This window comes from Lolium perenne, chromosome 6 (genome assembly GCF_019359855.2).
Source record: "Lolium perenne isolate Kyuss_39 chromosome 6, Kyuss_2.0, whole genome shotgun sequence".
NCBI lineage: Eukaryota > Viridiplantae > Streptophyta > Magnoliopsida > Poales > Poaceae > Lolium > Lolium perenne.
Genome location: NC_067249.2, coordinates 268,010,506 through 268,025,277, shown reverse-complemented (window position 1 = coordinate 268,025,277; position 14,772 = coordinate 268,010,506). Strand labels below are relative to the sequence as shown.

The 14,772-nt window shown below is 49.5% G+C and overlaps 2 protein-coding genes across 3 annotated transcripts; both read left to right on the top strand.

The window, feature by feature from the left end:
- Positions 1-5,652: 5,652 nt before the first annotated feature.
- On the top strand, positions 5,653-9,453 carry LOC127305562 (uncharacterized). 2 transcript variants are annotated; one of them, XM_051336040.2, is made up of 7 exons: positions 5,653-6,201; positions 7,999-8,062; positions 8,152-8,246; positions 8,332-8,394; positions 8,480-8,533; positions 8,958-9,118; positions 9,202-9,453. In XM_051336040.2, exons 2-6 carry the CDS (start codon positions 8,028-8,030, stop codon positions 9,113-9,115), a joined length of 405 nt encoding a protein of 134 aa, XP_051192000.1. In that variant the 5' UTR covers positions 5,653-6,201; positions 7,999-8,027; the 3' UTR covers positions 9,116-9,118; positions 9,202-9,453. The 2 variants fall into 2 exon arrangements, with proteins under 2 accessions (XP_051192000.1, XP_051191999.1); XM_051336039.2 differs by lacking the exon at positions 5,653-6,201 and adding an exon at positions 6,409-6,833.
- A 1,438-nt stretch (positions 9,454-10,891) lies between these two features.
- Positions 10,892-11,485, top strand: LOC139832737 (uncharacterized). Its single transcript, XM_071822576.1, has one exon. It carries the CDS (start codon positions 10,892-10,894, stop codon positions 11,483-11,485), a length of 594 nt encoding a protein of 197 aa, XP_071678677.1.
- Positions 11,486-14,772: the final 3,287 nt, after the last annotated feature.

Here is a 14,772-nt window from a genome sequence, read left to right as displayed (position 1 = left end):
TCACCTAGGATATTTCTCTTGCTGAGGTCTTTATAGAATTTGATCTCGACAATCTTGAAAGCTTGTTATAATGCAAATCTGGAAGAAATGTTTCCTATTATCATCAATAAATTGAACATGCTATATTTGTTAGAGATGAAGCTTATGCATTCTCTATTGATACTAATTTACTAAAATTGTTGAGAATAAGGTGTTGTGAAAAAGAAGAATTCCCCGCTGAACATATCAACAAACTTGAGGAATTAGCTAAATTACTTGGTAAAGATGAAATTCAGCAACATTATTATTTATTGAAGTTGTGCCCTTTCTCTTTGGGTGGTGATGCCCAAGAGTTGGTATAACTCTTTGGGCAAGGTCCAGCACTAGTAAAGATAAATACTGCTTTAAGTTCTATGAAAAGTATTTCCGTGTTGATAAGGTATTTGTTATAACTCCTGGCATTTTTTATAACTTTTCTCAAAACAGAGAGAAAGTTCGCCCGAAGCCTAGGGAGATTTAGTGACATGAGAAGAAAGTGTTCTGTCCATGGGATAAATGAACAGCAATTACTTGATATATTATATAATGGACTAAATGATAAATCTAGAAATTATCTACATTGCTTTTAAGATAATATTTCCAGGCATAGGACAATTTTAGAAGCCCAAGAATTATTAGCTACTACTAGCGAAAGCCATGACGATTGAAATATTGAATAGAAAGATGAAATTAAATTTATTCAAAAGAAGGGACGTGTTGTTAAATTATGAAAAGAACGTAGGCTTTGAAGTCTATTGAAGAGAAGGGAATTAAAACTTCACAGCTTAAGGAATTCTAGAAAGAGGATTTTTTTAATAAAAACATATTTGTAATTTTATTACTTTTGGAGCTTCCATTGATGATTATTATATAGATCGGTATATTTTTTAAGAAGAGTTTACCAATCACGAGTAAGTTGGTATAGGGCAGATTTTCTGAAGAGATTTTACGTACTCCCTCCGATCTATAATAAACGTTGGAGGTTAAGTTTAAATTTTGAACTAATTTGAACCAAACTTTAGACGCATATTAAATAAACCCCGACGCTTATTATCCATCGAATGGAAGCATTATTCCAGTATTACATGGTCTCGTGTAGTTTGCTTCTAGCAAAACAGAACAAGGTGCAATTCATCACATCAATTTCTCCTACACGAGGGACGAGAGAGTATCCAAGGAAGTACTACCATACTATGCGCGCTTTGGTACGAAGCTCTCGTGCTCGTGACTGCGCAGCGGCTAGCTCCCAGCGACCATGCATTTATTTCACACTGCAGGAAGCGACATGACGTGCGTTGCAATGGTCCGAGCTAGTCCTTTGAGCCAGAAAATTATAGTGGCCAGCGAGTACTATATCGATTCATGTCAGGAACGTCGTGGAGCTTGCATCTCGCCATTACGAGGAGACAGCTCGCATCTCGGAGAGCAGCGTGCCGAGGGCATGCCCCATGTGGGATGTGGCCGAAGCACTACTCACATGGCGACCCGTGAGGGTTTTGAAAAGTAAAATATATGCCAAATCTTTTACTCCGTAATATGTTTCGTTCTCATCTCCTTAAAAACTTTGTGAAACTGATTAAGTTAGGGTATCCTTCAAATTTTCGTCCATATTACGGCTCTCAAAACTTAATTTGTGTTATGTCGCCATGGTGTGGTAGGGCGCCACGCCTGAATAAAAGGATATGTCTTCCAAAAAACAACTAAAATGAAAAGAAAGTAGAGAAAAGCCGTGGCTTGTACACGGCACGGAAAAAGCAATTTATGAGTCACCGTCGTAAGGCAATTATTGGCAACATTAGTGACACGATGGAGGCCTCCGACTGCAAGGTGCCACTTGGCTTGCGAAAGCCACCGTGAACACGCCATAAGAGTCGCGTGCAGACCAAGGCGAGGAGTGCGCGACAACCACTAGATTGTGGTCCACTAGAGCGTCGAGAGGGATTCACAAATGTTGGTTAAGCAAATCATTGTTTAAAATGGAGCTTAGGACATGTACAATGATAGAGAAGGTAGAGAGGGCATTAGATATAAATCATACAATGCATTATCTCTTAGAGTCATCTCTAGCAATTAATATGAATAATTAAATTTTAGTAGGGAATTTGTTGCTAAGGGAAGACATATGTGATACAATGGAGAAAATAGTCTTCCCTTATTTCCTAAGAGATGATCTCTTAACTAAGGGAAGACAACCTTCTCTCTTCATTCTCTCTTCTCCAACTAAGCAAAAAATCTGACGTGGCATCTCTAAGAGAAGGCTGACATCACCGCATTGTACGTGCCCTTAGGGAGCCCATGGAAGGTGAGGTTAAGGTAGGTAATCACGGTCGTACAACGATATTTTAATCAAAGCTTGAACCATATATATGGAGCAACCTACATCATACCATGACATAGTTTTAAAAATTGTTGGAAAATTTGAACAACTATGAAAAGCTTCTCGCGACACGGACTACACATAAGAGCAAAATCACACTATACGCACAATCAAGCACCTTGATAAAGCCTGAACTATTCAAAACATAAACTATAGTTGCTAGGATCAGACTCATGATGATGCTTTGAAAAAGGGAAAAAATTAGACACATATTCTGGTCATGCGAAATCAATGTTGAGAAATCGCTTATCGGTGTCAACTTGGTCGATCGACGATTAGCGATTAATAGATAAATTGACCGATTAATCAAGCGGTAAATGTGTTAATCATTCCCTATACGAATTTATCGGCTAATTGGTGACCACTAAGTATTTGATTAATCGTTGAATCGGATGATGATTTTTTTAAAATTAACAAGTGCCAAGCATGATCCAAAAGGAGCTGCTCTCCTTGATAGCTGACATGGCTAACACCACCTACTTTTTTTAGTCCCAACTAGAGGATAATTTGGTCCTACATGTCATTGGGTTGACATACTAGTGAGTAGAGTGTGTCTTGGTGGGTTAGGCCATCTAACACTTCAAAAATATTCTTATTTATTTTAAAAAACTGCAAATCACTAATGAAGAACCATTGTGTCATTTTCATTGGAGTCACTATCACCTTAGTGGAATTTAGCTAAACCTATGCATTTTGGCATTTGATAGTTTTCCATGGTCGATAAATTGTTTCTTTTAATGTCTTGTTAGTTCAATGTTTTGATAGAATTATACGACGCAATTCTAGTAAAATTAGCCTGTTTTTTCACTCCAGCACCAATTCATGTTTCTGTATTTGAGGTGGTTAAATATGAGCACTGTGTATCTAAATATTCCGCTTTTATAAGGCATGCAGATGTTAAACTTGAGATTTATATTATGGTGTGATGGAGCTACAAACACTCAGCTAACCACCCACCCTCAGTTTCTCTAAAACCAGTAAACCACCTCTCTGAACCCATAGTAGCTGTTGATGGTAAACTAAAGAATATGTGTTGCGTGGGCACGATGAAAGTGGCTGGCCAACAAATATATACTTTTGGGTGTTGATTAAAGAAAGCTTCTTTATTTGAACGAGGTGCGTCGATCATATCAAATTGGGCGGCCGATCATGGAGTGTCGTGAACGGGACATACTACCTTGTGAATTTTCCGATGAAACGACATCTCCAACGAGCTACGCATTTCAAACTTTAAAAATGTTCGCGTGCCTCTGTTTATATTGGTTTAAATACTTAAAATCGATCGCGCGTCCGTTTGCGCCGGGTGTCTAGCGGCACGACGTAGTTTTTCGATTTTATATTTTTTCAACATAAAAACATAAATTACATAGTAAAAGAAAAAAAACTAAGGCATGTGCCTACTCGTCGTCATCGATCACGATGAACTCCGGTACCGTTTACGGACAGTTGGCAACCGGCGGAACATATGCTTGTGCCGCCGGCGGTGGTGGAAGTGGAGGAGCCCACGCTGGGGGTGGAGGTTGAGAAGCCCACACCGACGGTGGTGGAGGTTGAGCAGCCCACACCGGCAGTGGAGGAGGACCCGCCCACGGATTGTACGGCGTAGGTGGATGCGGCTATGGCGGTTGTGGGACCGAGTCCTCGAGCGCCCGTCGTAGGGCCTCTTCCTCGGTGAGGCTCGATAGCATGATGCCGGTGGCGTAACGGGGTAGCGGCGGCTGCACAGGTCGGTCCACCTCCGAGATGAGGACGCCGAACCTCGCGATCTCGTCGGCGGTCATTGTCGCCGAGTACTCGAACTTCCGGCCCTCCGCCATGGCCATCTGCCATTCATGAAAAATGTAGGCGACGTAGTCGTCGCTGTCGTCCTTGGCCTCCTTGTTGTGGTAGGCCAGCGCGTTGATGTCGTCGTCGGCGGCTGTCGTCTTGGACGACGAGGCGGCGATGGGTGGTCAAACGGGAAGTCCCTAGCGCCGAGGAAGCCCGCATCCTCCTCGGTCTTGGGCCAGGTGCGCCATCTTTTGGAGTCGACGACGAAGGCGGGATCAGCGCGGAGGTCCGGCGGCAGGTACCGCCGCCTGCGACAGATCTCGGCGCTCCTGGCTCGCTCGCGCAGAGGCACGGGCGGGACAGGCACCCCGCGATGGCTGAGCCGTCAGCCGCCGCCAGGCAGGTGTACGTCCCGCCAGCTGTCGCACGGCGTCTGTTCTCGTGCATGAGTCGCGCCACCTAGACGCATAGCGACACCCTGTGCGCCCGCTCCGCCTTCTTGGTGCCGCTGCCAGATGCCTCAGAGTTGTGCGTCTTCTTCCCCATTGTTATGGGTTGGCGCATGGCGGTGATGGCTGGTTGTGGAGGTGTGGGCAATGGTAGGGATGATGCCGATGACTTTTAAGGTCGGGCGCGCGCGGGACACGAAGCCATCGCCCGCTAGTGCGCGTGCAGAATATGTAACCGCGACATTGATGGCAAAGGCTGCGACGCAGACGCAGAGCGATGACCGCGGAAGCAATGCGTTGATAGAGCCCTATGCCACCCTGCCAGGCGCGCCCGATGGAAAAACGAACGGTCACTTGGAGCGTGCGCGCAATGTCCGCCCCAATGCACCCCAGGCGCAAATATCCGCCACCCTTGTTTCGCCGCGGACATGTCGGATATTATGCGCCGGACCGCTAAAGTAGTGTACAAACGTATTTTCGGTCCACACGGAGCAAACAGTTGCCCCGATTGGAGATGCCTTAGTATTAGGCAAGTATTGAAAGCGGTCTGCATAAATTTGGAAAGCTTTAAAAGGAGTTTAATTCACCTACCGTATTACTCCGAGAATTTGAGACGAGATCGTCATCAAACGGCAAGTATTAAAGGCGGTCTGTATATATTAGGAAAGCACTAAAGGAGTTTAAATTCACGTCCTTTATTAGCTGGCGAAATTTGAGAGGAAACTGTCGCGTTGTTGTAGTATACGGCAAGTATTAGGAGCGGTGGCCATTATATTTGGAAGGTACTGAAATTATGGGATATACGTTGTAGTATATATCTCGGCAAGGTATGGCACATTAGTTGTTGCATGCACGGTATTAGCTGTCCACCATATATATATATCTATCTCTTGTTTCCTTCGATCTAGTCAAAATCTTAGCAAGAAGATCGCGAGACAGTTGGTTGGTCACACGATTTGTTTTGGTGGCAGAACGCAAGCGGCACGTCTCGTCCGTCCATATAATGGGTCGCCCTACCCTTCCCGTACCCTCCCTCCTCTCTGCTCCGTTGAGAAGTCTTCTTCTTCCTCCTTTAGCTAGCTAGCCAACGTGGTCTTCTTCTTCCTCACAAGAACCGGCTGTTCATCCAACCACAAACCTATTTCTTCCTACCTTGGTCCCTCTTTCATGGTGTGCCAAGACATGGCTTGTCCTCTCCCCTGTTCTCCATGGAGGTCCCTCTTTCATGGTGTGCCAAGACATAGCTTGTCCTCTCCTCTGCCCTCCATGGATCCACAAAACTTCACCTTCCTCACAGAACTTGTCCCTTCCTCGATCCATGGTGATGGCAAGTTCCAAAGCATCTCCTCACCTAGCCAAAGTTCCAGAGCATGTCCCTCCACCCTTCTTCTTTGAGGTGATTGCAAAGGTGCTCACATCCTCCTTACCCTAGCCCCTCATGGTGACATGCAGACAGAAAAGTTGGCAGAGGAGTTCAATTTCCTTCAAACCCTAGCTACCAGCGTCCGGAAACAGACGGGCTGGTCACTATGGTTTGATGGAAGTTGTTACTCCAATCAGAAAATCGGCCAAACTACTCCCCTGAAGGTATACCCCTTGAACGATTTGAAGATTTTTTTCTCAATGGACCAAACTATCAGTAAGTTTGATATGAGCACTTTTGCCTCTGAAGAATTTTTGGACATTTTTTCTGGCTCTTATTCTCTGTTCATGCGCCTGTGGCAACAGCTGGTGGCCCTCTCTTCCCCTCCTAAGTTTCATGTGAGCACTTTTGCATCTGAAGAATTTTTTGCAATTTTTTCTGGCTCTTATCCTCTGTTTACGCAGCTTGTGGCAACAGCTGGGGTAACCCTCCCTTTTTTTTTTTTTGCATCTGTTCGTGATCCTCTTTTTCGCGCCCGTTCATGGATCGCAGCCGGCCAGGCTTCAGCCTGCTGGCTTCGCTGAACGAGGCTTTCTCCCGCCGCCGAAGCCTGCCTTGGGCCTTGGGCCTCCTCCCCGCCGGGAATATTTTCCTTGGCTGCGCGCCGGCCTGCTAGTCCTGGATCTCGGCAACCCATCCAGCTCTAGCCCAGCGATGAACCGATCTCCCAGCTCGGCTATATATACACCCCGTTCCCCATCTGCCCAACCCTTCCACACCCCCACCTCCCTCCCGCAGCCGCCGCCGACGCTCGCCATCCAAGCTCGCGACCCGCCGCCACCAGCCGCCGGACTAGGTACGCCCAACGCCGACCCCCCTCCCCATCCCTGTTAGATCCGTCCATCTGCTAGGGTTGGGTCCTAGTTTGGACCAGTAGACTTCGATCCAGTCTCGTTTTAGCTGGTAGAATTTCTGCTCGATTTTGAAACGCCCCGTTAGATCCGCTCGTTTTATGCTTGGTTTACTGCGTTCCATCGAGTTGCTTAATTCCGCGCGGTTAGGGTTCGTTGTCGACTTCGATTTTGCGTTAGATCCGCTCGTTTTATGCTTGGTTTACTGTGTTCCATCGAGTTGTTCGATTCCTCGCGGTTAGGGTTCGTTGTCGACTTGTTTGTTGCATGGATTTGAAAAAGCGTGGTCGTCCTGCGAATGTTTTGTTCCATGTTATATCTGCACGATTTAGGCGCGTTATACTGTGCTGCCTCGATCTGATAGAGTACGTGATTTTTTTTCGATTTCGATTAGTTCCTCGTTAGATTTGTTCGAGTTATCGTTTTACTGCCTTTCCCGACTTCATCAAGTATGTTTGTTGGTTTCCCCCTTCATTCGTGCAACTGCCATGCTAAAATGCTGTGTTAATTTTTGTTGAGGGTTACTTATTTTTGATCTGCCAGCATTATCTCATGGTTTTTGAGAATCTGACAAATCTCCTAGTGTTATGTTTGGTTGCTGGGGTGGAATAGATGGTCATTTGGCTATTAATTCTACACTGTTTTAAATCTTTCTATCCTGTTATTCAATCACAGTGAGGAATACTCAAGTGGTCTATCCTGTTCTGTATGGTTACATATATGATTTAACTTTGGAATGCAAGTTTGCTGTTGAATGGCATGCCTACCAGATGATCTAGCTGTAACATCCTAATGCAGCTCTTGAATGCCACATTACTGCTTGTAATTTTCTTTTCTTCTGTATCACCAATTCTTTGCCGGTACCTTTAGGGCGGGTTGTCATTGGTTTTAGCTTTTACCTTGGTAATTTTGAGGGGCATTTGATGATAACCCCCCCTAGTTGGTGCCACTTTTATCATAACGACACAAGGGGGTTATGATAAAAGTACCCCCCAACTGGGGGGGTTATCATCAATATTCTATAAGTTTGCATTGCCTTTAAAGTTTAAATTTAAACTTTGATCTCAGCTTCTGATTTCTGATACCATTATATTATCTTTGGATTGACAGGGCTCTTCGACGCTTCTCTTAGCTGGACCATGGGGTTTGTTAAAAGGATGGAGTTCGTCAAGCTGTGTGTTCTAGATCCACTTGCCTCAATTCTACTATCCATCTTATTGAAATCCTCTGTCAATTTAATTTTTATCTTTTGTTCATTATCAGTGACGACGGCTGGACCTTTGTCCGCCGCAAGGTACCAACCTACAAGGAGAACAATGAGGAGACTGTGGAAGGGGTCACACCGAAGTCCAACTCAAGTGATACTTTTATCATGATCATAGTATTCGCTGTTAGATTCCTCTCCTGTATATTCTTGCTAAGAATCTTGTTCTAAATTTGCAGCTGTCCATGATGCTCCTTACCCACCAGCCCTTCGCAAGTTTGCCAGGAGGAAGACTAAATCTGGTAAACTTTAGATTATGCTTTTGAAAATTACCATAATTCCCTGGATGGTTACATTCTTTGTTGACGAGCATTTTTTATGTTGCAGGAGGAGTGCTGGTCTACTCAGGCCCTGATCAGGTCGATCCCACAACTGGTGAAGGCAAGTTTGTCTGGCCCCTTTCTTGTGCTAGTTAAGCTCTATGTTTTATCTGTTGAACAGTTCTTTTGGTATTGCCAACTGTTATTCTCTCATAATTTGTGATGTTACTTTCTCTCTTCATTGAATATTGGTCATCTGTGGAAGTCCTGGACAATTCTTCCACTCTGTTACTGTAGACATATTTATAATTTGCAACAAATTAATATTTTGATATAATTATGGTACCAAGCAATGTGAATGCCTTTATCGTTTGATATTTGTCTTCTGTACTAACGGAATCTATCTGTGCTCGATATTAATCGAATTTCATGACCTTTGTCCTAAGTAGAAACCATTCTAATTTTATGAACCTAAAATTGCTGTGTCCATTTTGCCTGTATGTTACTTTCGCTATTCTCATTATTTTATCATGTTTTATTTACAGCATGGTATGAGGTGGTTGTTCCATGGACCCCTCCCCAGGGCAGCCGCAGGCATGTGAGGAAGATGTTCGCTGCCCGGCGTACTAACTACGTCAACACCAAGTTCGGTCCGGGGTACTACTCCTATGGTACCTTTGGTGATTTCGGGTTGGAGTACTGAAAGGTCTGTTCCTCACTTGTGAAGTCCCCCAAGCCTATATTGCTTAAAATGTTACTAATAAGATGTTTTTTGGTGAACCTTTTCAGGTGGATTCAGAAGTCAGAAGTCTGAAGTCTGCAGACAGAAGGCCTTTACTGTTTCAATGTTTCACTGCCCAGCATTTCTTTTTGCTAAGTCTGTTAAATTGTACTCTGGAGCAGTTTGTGTGAGCTGGTGAAATGTTGAGAACCTGTGTAGGGTTGTGGTTTGCTGTTCACTGCCACTAGTCACTTGGGGCAGTTCGTTTTGCTAAGTCTGTTAAACTGATTAGTACCAGCTAATGGTTTCGGGGATTTTAAGTACCGTGGCACTGCTTCGTTATCTGGCACAGTTTTGGATATCTGTCTGATTTATTTGGTTTGCTTGTTATGGTTTCAGTTTTTGCTAATCATTCATGATGACTTCTCACTTTTGTTTCGGGTCAGGAAGCCACAATAGATAGTTAACCCCAGCTTCGGTTTAGGAAGCCAGGCAGCAACCAGCGCCTCTTTTGGCTTAACTCTGTCTATGCTGGCGGCTCTTCGCTCTCTTGAGTTTCGGTGCACTCGTCCTGTAAGTGGTCCGATACATCACCACGTCATCAAAATACGTGGTCAGTGTATATTTGGACCGTATGTGGACTGGCGGCGGCGCAGCATTCTAAGCGACGTGAGTCCCAAAGCGCGAATCATTCATTCTCTCCTGTGGCCCGGCCTGTATAATGGAGCATACTGATGGGCTTTATTCGTTAAGCTTTCTCTCCATATAACAGGCTCTTTCTTCCTAATTAGCATCACAACATCATTTGCTAAACTGTCGACGATACATACACATTACCATTTAGCTTTCCAAATACTTGTTCGCCTCACGCGTCTAGGGTTAGGTTTTCGCCGGCGATCATCATGGCGATTCTCTTCACCGATTCTGATCGACGTCCGAACTTCCTCCTCTGCCTCTCGCGTCGTTCGGGCTGACTCAAGGGACGTCTGTGCACGTCCTCTTGGCCTTCGCGGCGGCGGGGCGAAGAAGGGACGGGGCGGCGCGGTTCCGATCTGAGAAGGGCAATCTGATGGCCAAGATGTCGCGGGAGGGAGGAGCGTCGGGGTCCATGCCCCCGGTGGATTTGCAGGAGATGCTGAAGAGGATGGTCCTGAAGGATGAGGAGCTAGACGATGTGGTACTTCCGAAGGAGGAGGTCATGAATCTGAAGGAGGGAGCGCGCTGGATGGCTGTGGTCAAGCCGTTCTTTCAGAAGATGGACGCAGCCTGGGGTTTCGCCAAGGCTTGGACAATACGGCCTGTCGAGGACAACATGTTCGTCCTACAGGTTTCATGCCTCAGAGACTGGAATAGAGTCATGAACGACGGACCCTGGATTTTCCGCCAGCAAGGAGTGATGGTGGAACCTTACGACGGTGTGGCTGACCTGAACACGGTGGTACTCAACCTGTTCGTCCTATGGATGTGGATCTGGTCCTACAGATACCACTGAGTACCAGACGCCGTGAGGATTTTTGGGCGTGGCACTAAGACCGCCGTGGTGTTTTTACGGTGCGATCGGCGTACAAAATGCTTATAGCAACGAAGGAGAGGAGAGTAGCTTGGATTGAGGGCTCTGCGGCAACTTCGGATACTGCTGCAGCGGAGAAGGAGTGGAAGACGCTTTGGCATACACGAGTACCATCAAAGGTACGGATGTTCTTGTGGCGTTTGGCCAAGCAGTCCATGCCGACGAATGACGTTCGTCACCGTCGCCACATGGCTGAGGATGATCGCTGCCAATTATGCGGTGCTCAGGACTCCTGGCGCCATGCATTGTTGGATTGCTCGATGTCTAGGGCTGTATGGGCCCTAGCGGACGAGGATGTTACAAAGCATCTACTTTGCTCTGGGGAAGAGAAGGCGAAGGATTGGCTGTCAAACTTGATGGCCACTCTATGGCATGCAGATCAGACTACGGTGTTTGTCACCCTGTGGTCTATATGGCACGCAAGGCGCAAGGCAATACATGAGCAGAAGTTCAGAAGCCCTATGTCTGTTCATCTGTTCTTGGAGCGGTTTGTGGCGGACCTGGGGCAAGCACACGCTCAACAGCCGTGGCGGGCGACCCCTGGTGACGGGGGCCGGGTGCCTCGATGGCTACCTCCTCCGGTAGGGGTGACGAAGATAAATGTGGATGCCGCGGTCAGTAAAAACACGGGCCTCGGTGCGGTGGCGGCGGTGGCACGGGATGCGGAAGGAGTGTTTTGTGGAGCCTCGGCGGTGGTGTTTCCGGGGAAAACAGATGCTGAAAATCTGGAGGCTCTAGCATGTCGGGAGGCGCTCTCTCTGGCGCGGGACATAAACACTTGACGGATTCGGGTGGCGAGTGATTGTCTGAATGTGACACGGAGTATGGACCAAGGAACTATGGGAGCTTATGCACCCGTTGTGCGGGAGTTTAAGTAGACGGCTCGAGAGCTTGATGAGGTGGTCGTCGTTCATGAGCGTAGGTTGTCGAATAAGGAAGCTCAGACATTTCCAGTCGCGTCCCCCAAAGAGCGCCGGATCGAGCGTTTGGGGGACGTGTTTTGTTCGTGCCGCGTTTGGGGGACATCGCTCCCCAGCCGCGTCCCCCAAACGCCGCCCCCAAATGAATATTGGTGCATGAAAATAAAGATTTTCGTTCAATTTTGATTATATATTACAAAGTTTGAATGAAAACGGCTAGCTTTCATCTAAACCTAGCCTACTGACCGCCCGGCGGTGCGTTCGACAGCCCCGCCCCGGTGTCGCCTGCCCTCCGTCGGAGCTCTTGCTGCGCGTGCCGCCTCTCCGTACGTCCGCCCTACCCTGCTGCGCCGCCTGGAGGGAGAGCTCGACGGTGCGACGAATCTGCTCCTCTTCGCGGGCACGGGCGTCGTCCTGGAGCTTCTTCTCCGACTCGAAGGACTCGACGAGCGCGTGTTGCTGATCGGTCGTCTCGTCCGGGTGCGGCCCGTCGTCGTCGGACCACTCGAACTCGTCGTCGTCGTCCTCCACCTCGGTCTCCTTCTCCTCCGCCTCGGCCTCCTCCTCCATTGGCGCCTCCTCCTCCACATCTGTTGGCTCCTCCATCATCGCTGCCGCCAACGCGTCGACCTCCGCCGCCAACTCGTCCGCACGCCTCCCCTAGATCATCGCCAGCCCCGCCTCCCGCTGCTGACGCTCCTCCGCCGCCAGCTGCTGCTGGCGCTCGATCGAGTCCCGCCGTCGGCGCTCGATCGCCTCCCACCGTTCACGGTACAGCGCCTCCCGCTCCTCGCGCTGGCGCCGGCGCTCATCAGCCCACCGCTGCTCCATCTCCTCCGTCCGACGCCGTCGCGCCTCTTGTGCCGTTGAGGCGTCGAACACCGCAATGGTGTTCGCCATCGCCTCCTCGTGCCACGCTACTGCCGCCGCGGCCTCGTCAGCTGCGGGCCAGGGGCGCAGAACGCCGCTAGATCCGCCGCGTGCGCCGCCTCTCGCTGCTGGCGGGCCTGCTGCTCAAGTGCCTCCCGCCACTGCTGACGATGTGCACGCCAGTTCTGCATCCCTTGCCGCCGGCGCTCTTCCTGGGCCGCGGGGTCGATGTCGACTTGCGAATCCGGGCCTGGAAGTGGAGGAGACAGCGGTGGAGGGAACTGGCCAGCGCCGGGGCGGTTCACCATTGCCACTGGTGGTGGAGGAGACGGCGGTGGAGCGACGAGGGATGTGTTTGTTGCCGAAGGCTGTGGTGGCTACCATTGAGCCGGGAAACCTTTTATAGACGCCGGCGTCGGGAAGAAAGCGCGGGAAGAGGCGAGAACGGGCGGTGGCGTGCGAACGCCGGCGACGCGTGGAGGCTGCGCAGCACCGACAAGACGTCTCGCCTGCCCCTCCGTCACCATTAAGGCAAAGATGCCATCGTGTGCCACTGCGCGCGAATAACTTCCGCCGCGAGGTAGGCGACAGTTAGGTTAAAATTTATTGTGCCGCTGACAGGTCGGCCCCGCCACTTCCCGCCTCGCTTTTCGTTGTGTCCGGCGTGCCCGGAGCGTCCCCTGTGGGACGGAGATGGGCTCGGGGCGCCGGACACCGTATCGGACCGCGCAAAATTGGACTTTAGGGGACGCGGCTAGAATCTTTTTTTGTCCGGCGCGTCCAATCTTTTTTTGGTCCGGCGCGTCTAAATTGCGTTGGGAGACGCTTTGAGGGATGCGTCCAAATTAACTTGTATGCGCGGGAGGGAGTAGATGAAGATGTGTCTCCTCCTCGCGCTGGTAGCTGCTAGTCGGCACGAACCTCGCAGTTGTCTACTCGACGGCGACAACCTTCCCGCGTGTCTCGTGCGCCGCCTTCCCGTGGTAACGACCCCTTCCGCAGCGGAGGGCTTGAAGCGGCGGCGGACGCGCTGTGAGGCTGCGCCCTCAAGGATTGGCGGCGGACGCGACCGGCCGGCCCGAGTCTCACTGTTGGCATCCTCTCGTGGTTCGCCACCGTCCACGACCTCATGGCGTGGTGATGTTCCCCCCGCAGCGCCGCGCGGCTCCGTGCTGGCGGCGACGGCCGCGCGACTCCCGCGTCGCTCCGTGCTCGCGACGACGGAGGCCTCCCGCGCGACTCCGTGCTCGTGGCGGCAGCTACGGCGGCCTCCCGCGTGGCTCCGTGCTCCTAAGTTAGATACTTCCCGTCGTGGTTTCACAAGGACATACGAGTACATTTGTTTGGTCGAGAGCATTCGGGATAAGGTGGGGTTGAAGATAAGATGTGCTCGGTCCGCTAACGGCATCTTTAGCAGCGTGACGCATTTCAAAAGCTCAAATTGTTCGCGGGCATCCGTTTTCGTCACTTGGCAGACGCTAAAATGACCGTAAGGGGCGAAATGTCCGTTTGCGTCGGGGTTACCTCCAGCGGTCCGACGCATTTTGGATATGCAAGTGTTTTTTTCGGTGCTACTTTTTTTTTTCATTTTTGTTGAATGAGCAAGTTTAAACGCGAAAAAGTAGTACTCAATAATGTCATGTTGCTCCAATCGAATAGATTATAGCCCAAAAATTTCACCAGATACTTCAATCGAATAATTCAAACATATTTAACATACAAACAAGAACAAATTTAAAAACATATAAACTAAAACTATTTTTTGTCTTCTTGTTAGAAGGTCCTGCCACGTCTTCCAAACTCCTGCGCCCTTGCTTGTCACCTCCTCGCCGGAAGAGGAACTGGAAGACGACGCGCCCGTTGAGGAGTTGAAACTAGAAGAAATGGCGTCTTCGTCGTCGTCGTCGGTGAACGGACGACGACGACGCGCTGCCCGCGCCAGCGCCCTTGCCCGGGCCCTGGACTTCTCCCTTGCCGCCGCCTTGTCGTCCGCCGCCTCCTGCGCCTCCAACCGGGCGAACTTGGTGTCGGAGTCGTCTTCCTCCTCCTGCCCCTCCTCCTCGTCCTCGGCGTCGCTGCCAGCGCCGCCTCCGTCCTCCTCCTGGCCTTCGCTGGCATTTCCGCCTCCGTCCTCCTCCTCCTCACTCGGCGTGGAGGCAGGGTCGCTGGGCGCGGAGCCCGGATTGCTTGGCGTCACAGGGGATTCCCACCAATGCAGAAATCCGAGCGACTTGCCCTCGCTCTCCGAGTCGGACGACAGCGTAGTCGCTCATGGCGTG